The 15895-nt window shown below is 38.9% G+C and overlaps 1 protein-coding gene across 2 annotated transcripts; it reads left to right on the top strand.

Moving 5' to 3' along the window:
- Window positions 1-872: 872 nt before the first annotated feature.
- On the top strand, window positions 873-15298 carry slc12a1 (solute carrier family 12 member 1). 2 transcript variants are annotated; one of them, XM_044191170.1, is made up of 27 exons: window positions 873-1336; window positions 2733-2873; window positions 3301-3376; window positions 4166-4261; window positions 4641-4780; window positions 4896-5006; window positions 5113-5224; window positions 5370-5497; window positions 5794-5878; window positions 6164-6321; window positions 6408-6515; window positions 6627-6750; window positions 6980-7081; window positions 7372-7527; window positions 7617-7716; window positions 7899-8010; window positions 8343-8483; window positions 9099-9205; window positions 9307-9389; window positions 10100-10225; window positions 11085-11213; window positions 11814-11925; window positions 12128-12214; window positions 12370-12505; window positions 13042-13109; window positions 13215-13381; window positions 14794-15298. In XM_044191170.1, the coding sequence occupies exons 1-26, from the start codon at window positions 1088-1090 to the stop codon at window positions 13348-13350; spliced, it is 3123 nt and encodes a 1040-aa protein (XP_044047105.1). In that variant the 5' UTR covers window positions 873-1087; the 3' UTR covers window positions 13351-13381; window positions 14794-15298. The 2 variants fall into 2 exon arrangements, with proteins under 2 accessions (XP_044047105.1, XP_044047189.1); XM_044191254.1 differs by lacking the exons at window positions 873-1336; window positions 2733-2873; window positions 3301-3376; window positions 14794-15298 and adding an exon at window positions 3399-4040 and having other exon boundaries at window positions 13215-14223.
- The last annotated feature ends 597 nt before the right edge of the window (window positions 15299-15895 follow it).

Raw genomic sequence — 15895 nt, 5'->3', positions numbered from 1 at the left:
CTGCAATACAGCCAAGGTCAGATTTCGAGTCATTAGCCTGCCTTTCCCTGTGTGCATAAATCACTGTGGTGTATCAGTAATAAGGAAGTTTACCTGTTAAGAGGCCTTTTAAAGGCACTTTAGAAGTCATGTGGCTATAGAGAAGTGCCTCCGGCATGTTCCTGTAATTCATGGTCTCATATTAACTCTAATTTTCCTCATGAATAGGGACATTTCTTCTGAGCTATCCAACCCACCAACTTTGCCTCTTAACGCTTTGTGTGACAATCGTTAGAGATAACATTTATTAATCAGTTATATAACTCTTATGGGCCCAGTATGTTAGTCACTATAAGATTGATTTCCCTCTTGTTATCACACTAGTTCTATTGATTATATCCTTTTGCTTATATATCTGTAATGAAATATTTTTTTCTGTAATCCCATATTAGCTTTATCTTTTTCTGCCCCAGTCATACAAATCCTAAATGGTCTGTAACCTTGAAACTTTTCCTGCTTAGTTAAATGAGCTTTCTTGTAGTGGGAATTTCCATGTGGATGTTTCCTGATGATCCATCCAAAGGGCCCACAGATCTGAGGCAACACTATCCATAGCCCCATAAACTTGAACCACAGAACAACATGTGCTGTTGCCCTGCACTTTAGACAATAATATTAGTAATCAATTCTCCAGAACTCAGGCAATGAGCGCCATTATCTCTTGTTTGGCGTTTATGACTTGGTTAATCGTTAAGCAATGCCTTTGTGTCCCCTAGGATGGAGCAAGGACATATCTGACACCCCTTGTTCAGTTTTGTGAGGGTTGATCCAAAGACTCAGCCAATAGATGGCAGCCAGTATATGACCCTGGGATGCAGTGTATAAAGGTAGGTCATCTGAGACAAACCAAACTTAGGTACAACAAGCTCAGAGAAGAGATCTCTATAAATCTAATCCTAGCCTAGTCTATAAATCAATAAACAAGGATAACCACACCAGTTGATGCAGTGCTCTGCTCTTTTAAACACTGTTGGATGACTGAAGACTCAAGACAACTGCTGTTTTATCCTTGACTGTTTAAATCTGAGAATCTCCTTCAGCATTCCTGATGGAGAGGTTCAAGTCTAACGGGGGAGAGCATGTTAACCCCGCTTATGAGTCCACTCTGGATGAACCTCCTATCTATGAGGAGACCAACGGGGAACACCGGACGGTCCGGCCCTCGGTGGTCAGTGCCTTTGGTCATGACACTTTGGACCGAGTGCCCAACATTGACTTCTATCGCAATGCAGGCAGTGTGAGTGGTCACCGGGCTGTGCGACCATCCCTGCAGGAGCTCCACGATGTGTTTCAGAAGGTGAGTGCATGTATGTCTGTGAGTGAAGCTGGTAAATATGAATGATATCGATCCTCTACACTTGTGTTCTCTTGTTTTTCTGTTTTCCCTGTAATACATGGTCTGTACAACTTTTCCTTTTCTGTTATGCATGTTTGTCCTTCACCTCACCTTCTGCAGAAAGTAGAAATTCAAGTCACTGACTCTGTAACTGCAGTCTTTGTTCTGCTCCTGAGCAACACAGTCCATTCACTCAGGTTTAAGACTCAAAACAGAGTGAAATGAGATATTTTATAGTTGTTTAATCATTCAAACATCATCACTTTCAGTGTCCTCAGTTCAGCCATTAATTCTTTGCCTGAAGACGAAAGTTATTTCTGGAACACAACAGCAATCAACACACTTGACACACTGTAGAGTTTTTAGTGCTTTTTTAGGCCATCATACTGCCTTGTGTTGCAAAAGAAATGGGGTCATAGGTCATTTGGGTTTTATAGGTTGAACTAGATTAGTGTTTCTGAACTGCCAAAAAAACAGATCTTTTTAGCAGTCTTCCCCGGCAGAAAATGAAAGAAATTACGTGTCATTCCAGTTTAAGACAGATTGCAAGATATAGTGTGAACATGTAAGGTAATCTATCACCCAATCATCGGCATCTTGACAGTAAGATCTTAACATTTTTCACCAGGAACCAGTGATTCATGTAAGAATCCCCAAATTTAATACAGCTGACTCACAGTTTGAGTCTATGGTACATTTAATGTAGAAACATTTGGCTACCTACACTTTGAATTAATGAATGACCCTGACACACAGTTACATTGTTCAAGTAGTCTAAGATTTGAATGACTCAATAGGATAAATTCCCGTTATCACAAACTCCATGCCACTGCCACTGAAGGGCTGACAACTTGTTGCCAAAAAAAAGGGACATTAAATGCATCTGAGAGGTCTCACTAAATCAGATGTCAGGACATAAGTGTAAGGCAGGAGAGTCATTTAACAGTCAGTATTCATCTTCATTGAAAGTTAAAATTGGATTTGCCTTATTGTCTACAGTTTACAGGGACAGACACACAGCAGTGTAATGTCTCTGCAAACGCTTTATCAATCTTCATCCAAGTCCTCTCCTGTGGATTACAGAGAAGGCAGGAGAAAGCCAAAAACACATACATGAAATGACATGAAAGTCTGTGTCTCCTCATGAGAGGACAGAAAACACGTTGTGCCAGAGGCCACAGCTTCTAAATGATGACACTCTTTTTGAGTACAATTTGAAAATTTTACAATTGAAAAATGTATATTAACACTGAAAATGCTAAAAGCACAATCATCATGAATTTATCCCAATTATGTGCTTTAAGAAAAATGTACATGTTTCCTTTCCCTTATATTTGCCTCTACATTTTCCTGACAGAATGGAGCGATCTCTGTGCCAGACGCTGTGAAGGATGATGGCGAGGGGAGTGACGGGACCCCCTCTGAGGATCTGGAATCTGCTGTTCCCATTGACAGCGACAAAGGAGCAGTAAAGTTTGGCTGGATAAGGGGCGTCCTGGTAAGTTATGTTGGGTCATGACAGGCTCTGTCTCTGTCTCTGTTTTATAGAAGCAGGGTCGCTCTACATAACTGGGACCTGGCAAGAGCAGGCTTTATGTGTCTTGATAACACAGCAGGGCCAAGGGGCGTCTGGGAGTGATTGGCATTTGCTCAAGAATTGCTATTGATCATTTGTGCTGCTGGCACGCAGATCAAAAAAGACCTCAAAATGTTGTTTAGTGCTGCTTAGTACTTTTTAAAAAAGTTTTTTAATCAAGTTACAGATGTTTCGATTTGTCATTGAAATGGAAAGTATGGTTGTAACATCTACATGTTCAAGTATGCATCTCATTAACATTACTGTGTTTCTATCCCTCACTTGACCTAATAATAAATCATGACCCACACTGAAGACTTTGAATTTAAATTGTTCTTTTCTTCCACAGGTGAGATGCATGCTGAACATCTGGGGTGTCATGTTGTTCATCCGTCTGTCCTGGATTTTTGGCCAGGCAGGCTGGGGTGAGTGAAACAAGCATGCATGTTGGTCAGATAGGACACACAGGGATACAGAGTCCCTAAGCACATTGTTTTGTACATGTTACATTTCTGTTCATTTTTTGTAATTGCTATTTTCTACCTATGGCTACTTTCTTTCATTTATTTATGTGTGTGTGTGTGAGTGTGTGTGTGTGTGTGTGATTGCACACCTTAATGGTGTGCTATCTTGGCCAGGTCTCCCTCAAAAAAATGATTTTAATCTCAAGGGTCTGGTTAAATGAAGGTTAAATAAATAAATAAAGGAACTAGAGACAATTAAAGGATTATATAGTCCTCCCCTCATTAGCAAGGAGGGATTGAATTGGGGCAGATTCAACTGAAGTAGCTGTTCTGAGGTCCCATAATGATCTAAACTTGCTGAATGTCTGTTCTGAGAGCCAAACCTTTATGAGCAATGTGTGAGTGCGAGAGGCAGAGAGAAAGGGGAAATTGTGTGAATGGCTTCATGAGTGTGTTCATTGCTTAAGAACCTATCGATCGGCAGCAGCTTTTGTTCAGGCGGCGTAACTACATGGTCTTGGGAGGCAGAAAAAGCCGCAGGCAGTAGGCAGAGCAGGTACAGCAGACGGCTGTAACTTATAACTCCCAGGCTCCTCTGGGACTTTGACTCTCTCTGTGTTTAAAGGTGACTGTGGGGATGAGGGTTTCATTTCACAATCAGAATGTTTTATAACTGACCACTTAAGTATAATGTCTGAATAACGTAGTTGAAAAACAATTATTTTGAGCGGTTATTTGTGTGAATTGCAGGTCTGGGAATTGTGGTTATTGTTCTCAGCTGTGTGGTCACCACCATCACTGGCCTTTCCATGTCTGCCATTTGTACTAATGGTGTGGTCAGAGGAGGTAAGACAAGACATTTCATAAACAGAAACATTTTGAATTCAGCCTTTCATGGAGGCATTTTACTCACGACAGAGCCACTGCAGCTGGCACCAACAGTTTAAACATTATTTATGAATGTATATAGATAACACACACTCATCCTGACATCAAATCTTTTACTGAGAGAATGGAATAACCAGGAGGACAGTAGATAAAGACTACACGCTACTTTCCTTTGCTTTACTAGATAAAGCAAGGGAAAACTGCACCTGAATGTCAACTCTTGAAGCCTTTTCTCTGTTTTACAGCCTACTTAACTTGTCCTGACATTAAATCAATGAATCAGTGATTAATCATCCACTACTGTATATATATGTGTGCTTCATTTTGTCATTTTCAGGAGGAGCCTACTACTTGATATCTCGCAGTTTGGGACCAGAGTTTGGCGGGTCGATTGGCCTAATTTTCGCCTTTGCCAATGCAGTGGCTGTAGCCATGTATGTGGTGGGATTTGCTGAGACTGTTGTCGAGTTGCTTAAGGTGTGTGATGTTATAATGATTTGGTGACTGCAGAATGAAATTTGGAAATGTCTCATTCCAAGATATTTAACTATGCACTTATCCGTGCCTATTCTGTCCCTTTTGTCGCACTCAGGATAATGCTGCCATCATGGTGGATGAAATAAATGACATCAGAATCGTTGGCTGTATTACAGTGGTGTTGCTGTTAGCCATATCAGTTGCTGGAATGGAATGGGAGGCCAAGGTAAGAGATGAACATCATGGTGGCTGGTTGTTCGCCAGTCACTGGGCTTGTTGTGGTAAAACATCCAACCATAACTTTAATCAGTTTAATTCTTTTGCCCCCATAGGCACAGATTGTTCTACTCATTATCTTGCTGGTGGCCATAGTGAACGTATTTGTAGGAACAGTCATTCCTGCAACCGATGATAAGCATTTCAAAGGCATCTTCAATTATAACTGTAAGACACCCTCTCCAAACCAATGCACATCTTCATTACAAAAACTGAAAAATGTGAAGATTTGAATCATTCACAAAGCACCATCACTTCATTTTCTTTCTTCCTCTCCATTTCTCTTCTCTCTCTCTCACTCTCTTTTTCACAGCGAAAATCTTCTTAGAGAATTTTGGTCCAGATTTTCGAGAGGGTGAGACATTTTTTTCAGTTTTTGCCATTTTTTTCCCCGCTGCAACCGGAATCCTGGCTGGAGCCAACATCTCTGGCGACTTGCGGGTAACATTTTCATACAGAGGTCATTGCATAAGAGCCATGCATAGAATGCATTAGCTGCTATGGTACATACGTTTCTAAACAAAAGGCTGGAGTTAGTAAAAAAGAATAATAAACCACTGCATTTTTTGTACATTTTGTACTCTGAGTGACTCATGGGATAGTATCGGAAGCTGTTTTACTCTAATATATTTAACAATTGACATTTTTGAATATATCTATACTACAGAAACAGTTTTCTTCATAGTCACTGTTATGCCTGGAATATGACATGTTCAATCACAGATGTTGTTTTACAGGATCCCCAAGCAGCCATACCTAAAGGTACCTTGCTGGCCATCCTGATAACTGGTGCCACCTACCTGGCTGTGGCCCTCTGTGTCTGTAAGTACAGTAATTAATGAAATGCAACTCCAACGAACAAACTTTACTAATTTTACATTTGTGTTTTTCATATAAAAACACTACCTCACTAGAGAGTTACCTGGAGTCCCTTTCGCAGATACAGTTAGATTTAGACATTTCCATAAATACAGTAGCCTGTTCATCCCAAGAGATAATTTTTCTCAGCTAGCATTTGTCTTGATGACACATGCAAACATTGGTTGGTTGTTAGACTTTTCAAAACATTCCTAAGCAATGCATCTGTTCTTCTCTCTAATTGGTCAGCTGCCACTGTTGTCCGAGATGCCACAGGAAACATAACTGACCTCGTTACTGCTGGAGTACCATGTACTGGTTCAGCAATAGCTGCTTGTGAGCTTGGCTATAATTTCTCTTCCTGTGCAGTAGAAAAATGCGGCTTTGGCTTGATTAACAACAATCAGGTACACAGCCTTTCAAACACTAATCCGCGCCAAAGAAGAGCTTTGGTTTTATCGCTAATGCTCTCCTCTCCTCGCCTCTGATTCAGGTGATGACCATGGTATCTGGGTTTGGTCCCCTCATCATTGCTGGAACGTTCTCAGCCACTCTTTCATCAGCCCTGGCTTCCCTTGTCAGTGCTCCCAAAGTCTTCCAGGTCAGTAACTCACCACATTTTTCTAAATGTAGTGCACTGAGATACAGCTAAATTATTGCTCTTATCTCCTGTAAAAAAATTATTTCTAAGTTAAGCTCATTTTCTCCTCAGGCACTGTGTAAAGACAACATCTACAAGATCCTGCACTTCTTTGCCAAGGGATATGGCAAGAACAACGAGCCAATCCGTGGCTATGTCCTCACATTTATTATTTCTGTGGCCTTCATTCTCATTGGTCAGTTCAATTGTCTATGGCCTGGCCATAACATCTTAACATCTTTATAACAGCTAAAATCTTATACTTATACCCTTATACTATCTTAAAATTTATTTTAGGCTTCAAATGAACAAATATCCTGATGGGTTTCCTGTTTACTGTTGTCCATCTAGCAGAAAATTACTTAAATGCATTGAATCTCAGCTGAATTCCAATTTGAATGAGGATTTTTTTTTTGTCTCCGTAGGTAATCTCAACACCATCGCTCCTATCATCTCAAACTTCTTCCTGGCATCTTATGCTCTCATCAATTTCTCCTGCTTCCATGCATCCTACGCCAAGTCTCCAGGTGGGTCTGTACAGACAAAGTATCTTATAAATCACAAATTCTGCCAGTAGGCTTTTCAGGAATTATGTATAAGTGACTGAATACATTAAAACAAGGCACTATCACAAAAAGCACCTGATTTAAGTCATTTCCTAGGACAAACTGAGTTGTATTAGATTATTAGATTTTGATTTGTTTTTAATTCAAAGTAAGTCACTGTTAATGGATGTTTTTTTTTTTTTTTTGTGTGTGTGTTTCCCATCCCACACACTGCAGTTACTAAATGTGGTCTTTATTCTGTCTTTTCCCAGGTTGGAGACCAGCATATAAATACTACAACATGTGGCTATCACTGATGGGTGCATTGCTCTGCTGTGTTGTTATGTTTGTTATCAACTGGTGGGCTGCTCTACTCACATATGGCATTGAAATCCTCCTCTACATTTATGTTACAGTCAAGAAGCCAGGTGAGCTGTGTGTACATGTTTGCATATTTGGAAGTAAATTCACGGTGCCTGCATGAACTAACCAGTCAGGACTCTAATTTTCTCTCCAGATGTGAACTGGGGCTCATCCACCCAGGCGGTGACATTTGTGAGTGCAGTCAACAACGCTCTCTCTCTGTCTGGTGTAGAGGATCATGTCAAGAACTTCAGGTAAAAGTCTGCATTGCATCAATGTGGGTGCAAATATATATTTCAAAAAAGTACAATACAACATGTACAAAAATGTCCTTAACAGTATGACATATAAAAAACTGAAACATTAAAATTGAAGGACATTTTCAGAATCCTAAAATACAGAGTGACATTGTAACACATTCTTGTTTCTTTCTCAGGCCTCAGATCTTAGCACTGACAGGTTCAGCACGGACCAGACCAGCTCTCCTAGACTTGGCACACTCCTTCTCTAAGAACTATGGACTCTGTCTCACCTGTGAAGTGTTTGTGGTAAGGTTATATTGTAATCTTATTATTTGCAAATGCAAAACAATGGATATTACCAAGGCAGCACATATTTTTCCCAAATCTTTATTTAAACATCAACCTGCTATTCAAATCAAGATTTGCACATTAGTGCAGACTTCACATGCAGTGGTTATTCAAGCGAATATCAATCAGTGATGAGGGAAATGCCAACTGTCTGGATACTCGAGACTAAAGTTTAGGTTCAGTTGTGTCCTCTGAATACGAAAAAGGTGTATGTGGGAACTCTTTATCTCTCAAACACACTCACACAAACACTTACACTCACATACAGCTGTATGTTGTGGTCTCTTCAGGGCCCGAGGTCAGAGGCCCTGGAAGAGATGAACGCTGGCATGGAGAAGAACCAGCTGTGGCTTAGGAAAACCAAACGCAAGGCATTTTACGCTGCTGTGGCCTGTGAGGACTTCAGAGAAGGGACTGAGAGCCTGCTGCAGGTCAGTGTGGTCATGATTTACAAAACATTTCTTCAACTGAAAAGAGCAAAAACAAACCAGCTAACCCAGAAATTCCATTCGATTAATGTTTTTTGATCAGAGAGAGATGGCAGATTTAAACATTGCAGAAAGTGGTTTTATTGTCCCTTTTCTTCCTCACAACAGTGAGTATCTATTGCTGTGTTATGACTCTGGCCTGGACTTAAGGACATTAGTGCACGAGGTAGAAGAGGAGCAAGTTAATGAGGAGCAAGAAAACAATCGTATGGCTCTGGCTATCGCACTCGTGAGATAAGGCCTCGGTTCATTGTCAGGATTGCTTACTTCAAACACCACGGCAGATTAAAAGCTACAATTGATTAACACTGCATTGGATGGGTCCCTACAAACAAAGTGAGATCTGCTGAGTGATCTGGTCATAGTTTCTGGCAGTAAAATGGTTTCACAGCCTTCTTGTATAGGACATTTTGAAACTCTTTGGAGATTTTTTTTCCTTCTCCAGCTAATGAAGACCCCAGGTTTTATAACTGCAGGGTAATATGGTGCCTGTGTTGCTTCAGTTAATTGATTTTAGGTTTTATCTTTATGCTATGAGTGTGGTGCTTTTCCTTACAGGCTTCTGGTCTTGGCCGTATGAAGCCTAACACATTAATTATAGGCTTCAAGGGAAATTGGAGGACTGCGGACACAGAGACAGTAAAGAGTTATGTGGGAATACTGCAGTAAGCAATAAACACACAACAATAATGTACCCAACAATTTAACATAGATAGGAGATCTTTGTGTTGAACTGGTGTCCTCATTATCTTTTCCTTTTTAACAGTGATGCGTTTGACTTTGAGTACGGGACAGTGGTGCTAAGGATGAACCAGGGACTTGATGTGTCGCACATTGTTGAGGCAGAAGGTCAGTATGAAAACTTCTTTTATGCTATATGCTTTAATCTACATGAACACCTGCATCAGTATGACAACAATTGTGTTTAAGACATACTTTTCAAGGAAGCTACACAAAGGTAGGTTAGGTAGACAGATGAAACACAATGACAGGAAACAATTGGCCCCCTAAAACAGCAGCATGAAATAAATAAAGCAGCAAACATTGATACAATATAGCAGAAAAGTATATAAGAAGGATGTACACTCATAATAAAAAAAATAAAGCATTCATATAAGAGAGAGATTAGCAGTGCAAAAAGACACACTCACAATGAAAGAAAAAAAGGACAAAGAAATGCAATTTGTAAATGTGTTTCAAGATATTAAAATACAGAGAGAATAGTAGTCGATCTGAGCTATCTTCATAACAATTATGACAATTATAAGTAATTGTCAAACACTGCACTGCTGCTATAGTGTGTGAACTTTTAACAGCAACAACCCACACTAACTGACTATGTTAAAATAAAACTGATAAGACAGGGCACTTTGATCTGTTGATTACAAAGTACTTCTAAACGTCAGCTAGTTAACAGATAAGATACTAAAAAAACATCAGTTTACAGCTGTGTCTCTGTAGAAATCTTTACAATAACAAAGATAATCCTAACTAAATTCACACATATTCACAATGAGTACATATTTATTATGAAATGTAAATCTGATTCTGTCTTTTAGAGGAGATGCTAAAGGCAGCAAGGGAGCAACAAGCACTGGACAATGACATGATTCCGAATGGAGGGAAAGCAAGAGGACTGTTCAGGAAGTCCAGGAAACCCTCTCAGCAAGTGCTCACGACCAGAGGTATCTCTCTAGAGGTTATTTCTCTGTGTTAACATTTTACCTGACATTTCAGAAAGGCTTCAACCTAAGCTATTAAAAGCAAAGGATGCATCAAAAGATAGCATGACGGGGCGCCCCGGTGGCTCACCTGGTAGAGCGTGCACCATTAAGTCCTTACCGCAGTGGCCCAGGTTAAATTCGAATTCATCCCCTCTCTCTCTCCCACCTTTCCTGTCTTTCTCTGCAGCTACCACTATCCAATAAAGGCAAAAATGCCCAAAAAATTATCTTAAAAAAAAAAGAGATGAGTATGATTTTTAAATATGTGGGGAAAGGAGGTATTTATCTCACTCTCCTCCACACGCACTCATATTTCCACTGAGATAACATACATTTAACAAATTAAATCAATGACACACATCTTTTTTGGAAACTTCTCCACACTCCCATTAAGATATAATTGAATCAACTGCTCCTACTAAAGATGTCTTTGAGAGTGTAATTCAATAATATGGTCCCTTTCATTCCAGTTTGAAGAGCATCTCTTAAGAGCAGCCCTTTAACCCAGAAAGTAGAGGGTGCTTGCAGCCTCTTACTCGATCTGTCTCTGTCTCTACATCACACACACACACACACACCACTGAGCTGCGTCTTGGCAAGACTGCAATGGTCGTTAGTATGCAATCTGGATCCCACTCATTGGAACATTAAACCTGAGAGATGGCTGTTCCTGCTGATGTAGAGTCAGCTCTTAATGTTGATTTGCACCAGTTTTCCCATCCAACTTAACTCTCCACGCTCAGTCAATGAATTACATTCCCTCCCACTGTTCCTCTTCCTCATCTACTTCTCATTTCTCGTATCTTTTTCTCTCTCTCAGTGTCAGTCTGCGGCCCACCGCCCCCGCAGGTAGCCAAGATGAATGAGAGGCTGTTGGAGGCGAGTGCTCAGTTCAAGAAGAAACAGCCTAAAGGCACCATTGATGTGTGGTGGCTGTTTGACGATGGAGGTAGGTGTTGGTTCCCCTAGGCAGCCTTCTCTAATGTACCTCGCCCATAGATTGTATCAGATGAGTGCACAGAGACACATCACGTTCTCCTTGATACTAATGCAGACAACCTGCAGATTGAAGAAATCTGTGAAATAAACAACACCTGAACAACAAATGAAAACCAAAAAAAGGAAAAAAAAGATAATAAGCTAGAAGTCATCAATCCAAACACAGAACAATCGACACTGAACAGTTCCTCTGAATTATGCTACACACAAAGATAACATTCTTATGGATTATTGTTTGATAACAATGTCTTTTAAAATATAATCATGACTTTTGAAATCAAGTCTCTTGATGTGTTACCAAATAATACTAATCTGGATCACAACTAAAATCTAATCAGTTGTGTCCTGGCCCAAGCTTGATCTGTCCACCAAATTCATGGAAGTGCTTTAATAAGTTTTTGAGATCTCCTGGTGACAGACAGATAAACCGACCGGTGCAAAAACATAACCACCTTGGCAAATGTGAAATACAAAGATGCATATGTTGTATAATAAAACCAACTGGATTCATTGTTTTTAAAATTAAAAAAATGCATTTCCCCTCTCTCAGGCCTTACACTGCTGCTCCCCTACATCCTCACTACCAGGAAAAAGTGGAAAGACAGTAAATTAAGGATCTTCATCGCAGGGCAGCCTGGACGCAGTGAGCTGGATAAACAGGAGTGAGTAAAAAAAAACAAATGTTTCAATATCACTTATAGCTTAATGGGTGGAAGTTAGCTTGGGCAAATTAATTAGCTAAATCCAGCCATGAAAATTCATGAGCCAACAACATCACTTTACAGGATGTTATTTAGCATTAACTGAAAATAATTACGAACATTTATATGAAACTTAATCAGTGTGTGATAATCTGTCTTGCAGGATGAAGTCTCTGTTACAGAAATTCAGAATTAACTGCACTGACATCAATGTCATTGATGACATCCATGTCCAACCTCGCTCTGACAGGTAATAGCATTTTTTTTTTGTTATAATAGTGACAGCAGACCAGATGATGTAACAGAGGTATTAAAATTGAATGACCTCATAGTATCTGCATATTATATGATAAAAAAATGAATATTGTCCACATTCAGCTCATGTTCTTATCTGCTTCCCTCCAGCTTGAAGAAGTTAGAGGACATGATTGAGCCTTTCCGTCTGCGTGAGGAGTCTAAAGACAGTGATCAGGCTGAAGCCATACGGAGAGAGCAGCCCTGGAAAATCACTGACGAAGAGTTGAGCACCTTTGAGGAGAAGGTAAAAGTTAAGACTTTATATTTAAGGCCTTGAATAGCTCCTAATTACATCTCTGACTTATTGACTTGGTATGTGCCTTCTCGACCGTTGAGATCCGCGGATGGAGCCCTGCTGGTTACTCCCAGGTCACGGTGTGTGACAAAGGGTGATCAGGCTTTTGCTATTAGAGCTCCCGCACTATGGACCTTTCTGCCTACTGAACTCAGACACACTAAGTCTCTAGCATCTTTTAAATCTCTTCTTAAAACTTTTCTCTTTGTGAAAGCTTTTGGAAATGTTTGATATGTCTTTATTGTTTTTACTGTATTTTATTTGATCTTATTAATTTTATTAATTTTATCATCTTATTAATTTTGTTTTTACTTCCTCCATGCTCATGTTTGGCCTTATTCTCATTTTATCTGCCTTGTCTAGTTTTATTTCTTTTTTGTAAAGCACTTTGTAACATTGTTAAGAAAAGTGCTTGCAGGTGGTGCGTTAAACAGCGAAATTAGGTCAATGTTCTTTGTCAAAAAATAACTGCTGCTGTTTTACAGACCAACCTCCAGGTGCGACTGAATGAAGTGCTTCAGGAAAACTCCAAATCAGCCAATCTGATCATTGTGTAAGTTTAACCAACTGTTGCCTGAATAACATTGAACTGTCAAGCCTAATCCAGCGTGGGAAGGAACAGTGTCTGACATACTCTCTGTACCCTTGCTCCCTGCAGGAGCATGCCCATTGCTCGTAAGGAATCTGTCTCAGATTTCCTCTACATGGCCTGGCTGGACATTCTGACAAAGGACCTTCCACCCACCCTGCTCATTAGAGGCAATCACAAGAGTGTGCTTACTTTCTACTCCTGAGGACTTTGAAAAACTGGTGTATTTGGCGAAGGTACAATAAAAACTAATTTTCAGATACATCTAAAGCTTGTTAATATTTTGCCATTAACCTGTTTTTATCTCTTTGTCTGGTATGTGCTGTTTCATGATATCTTGCAGCATGTTGTGATTTGGCAAACAATTACTTGTACTGTGTGAAGTTGCAGCCAGCTTGCCAGCAACGGAACCTCACACTGTACTACACTGTACCAGTGAAAACTTTTAACTGGTGCACTACACTCACAGTTCTCTATGAAGGCTGTCAGTGAGGAACAAGACTAGTCTAAATAAAGAAAAAGGCATTTCTGACACCGAATTTGTAAATGTCAGACAGTCTGAATGTGAATGTAAGAGCAAAGTTTAAGCTCTTTGCAACAATGGACAAGTAAGGAAAAATGCTCAGATATTATTATATGCATAGAACAAAAACAAAAGCTCATAATTTGCGGTTAAAACAAAGTCAAATCACACGTCTTCCTAACTTGGTCAGATCAGTCCAATGAACAAAGGCAGAGACACAGGCAGAGATACTAGGCTGCTTTGTTACACTGCGTGACTGCGTTGCCTGCTGCTGTTATTGTAAAATAAATGTATATAGTAGATGTCTGAATTCACTAGTGGATATTTTTTGAACAAAAAAACCTTTCATGAATGATTAACAGCATCCCTTCTTTTAAACTGTGGCAGTAATGGTTTGATTCTTTTTAAAACATTATTTGATATTTAAAAAATACACTGCTATTATAAAGCTGTTTCCCTGCCTCAAATTATACTGTTTAAATATTCTTAATGTTACTATCACAGTACACTTTTGGTTTAAAGAAATATGAGTGAAATAAACGATTGTTAAGCCAATTTGTCTGTATACTTTAGCATATTTTCTGTCTTTCTATTTAAATTTACCTGAAATAAAGAATAATAAAATCTTTTCTTAAAAAAAGCTGTTCTTCTCTCTGATAACATCAGATATTGTTTGTCCAGAGAAAGTGTCAGTAGATGGGGAACCTGCTTGTGTTTGTTGAGGTACACAAGCAGAGGTGTTTTTTTAAGTACTTGCACATTACTTGAGTATTTTTTTATTCTGTGAAACTATACTTTGAATTATATATTTTTTCTAGTTATACAGTGCATCCAGAAAGTATTCACAGCACTTCACTTTTTCCACATTTTGTTATATTACAGCCTTATTCCAAAATGGATTAAATTCATTATTTTAATTGTTCTGATTTTTTTTTTAAATAAATTTGCAAAAATTTCCAGATGCAGTGTATGATTGTTGTTACAACTTAACACACTAGGGTTTTACGTGAAAAATACAAGTACACAAAAGTAAAATACACTTTGACTGTTTAAACTAGCCAGCAGTACATAAGATATTTAGACCACTTTATTTATTTATTTATTTATTTTTGTTTGTTTTTAAAGGCACAAGATCTGGGGAAGTCTGGTATTGCCAAATAGCCATTTGGACGCTCCATCGGAAACAAATACATATTTATTACTGCAAAAGGATTTACAAAAGGTCTTTAGAGTAAAAGGTCATATATGCATGTCTAGAATATGAGCACTGAATGTGAATCCTAATAGTCAACATCCTGAATGGTAATGCTGATTTATTCCCAATAGGGGGCAGCAATGGACTTGAGATCTAAGACTTGGGATCTGACTGTATAATCTCAAGGGATGGTAATAGTTTGAGGAGAGAGTCATTAAAAATGAGTTTGCTGCTCATTCGAATGGATTTTGCCAGTCATTAGTTTATATTATATGATTACATAATGAGCAATGTAAATTGTATTTGAGTGACTTTTGGTGATTGATTCTGTTCTATCATCAGATAATGGCAATAATACTAAAGTACTTCACATCTAATTTATGAGGAACTAATACAAGTATGATCTCAGTGAAAAGGTATTTTATGATTTCGCTAGACCTACACACATCCTGTATGCCCTGTTAAATTAACCATTAAAACTGCCACACTAGTGTACATACACTTACCTATACTATATATGCTTTCACATACTCATATATATTTATATTACTGTCTATACTGTATATATCTGATCTACACCGCACTTCTAGTTAAATGCTAAACAGCTTTTGTTGTCTCAGTAATTTTAATCTGTACAATGACAAAAAAAACTACCAAACTTTTTTTAATCCAATATGATACCGATACTTTTGTTACAATTTTAATGATACTGATCATTTCTTAAATGCGGATGTGATTTTTGAAAATATTGGTCGTTTTTTTGGTCGTGGAAATGTGCGACTGTGCGCGCTGTATTACACTGCTTTTCGTTTTATTTTCTCAGTGTTTCGTCTGTATCTATGTGATGCGGATGTTTTCTTTTGATGCTATGTTTGTTGACAGTTTGAAATAAAGATAAAATTAAAAAAAAAAAGAGTGCGCGCTCGGTTCTCGAGTCCCGAAGGTTTCCACGGTCATGTGACAAGGGCCAGCTGTATGTCAGCGCTGTTTATTGGTACAAACATACAAAAGTACTGAAAACGTTTGGAAGTG

The sequence above is a fragment of the Siniperca chuatsi genome, linkage group LG1, assembly GCF_020085105.1.
Source record: "Siniperca chuatsi isolate FFG_IHB_CAS linkage group LG1, ASM2008510v1, whole genome shotgun sequence".
NCBI classification, from domain to species: domain Eukaryota; kingdom Metazoa; phylum Chordata; class Actinopteri; order Centrarchiformes; family Sinipercidae; genus Siniperca; species Siniperca chuatsi.
This window is presented reverse-complemented; position numbering and strand designations above follow the sequence as displayed.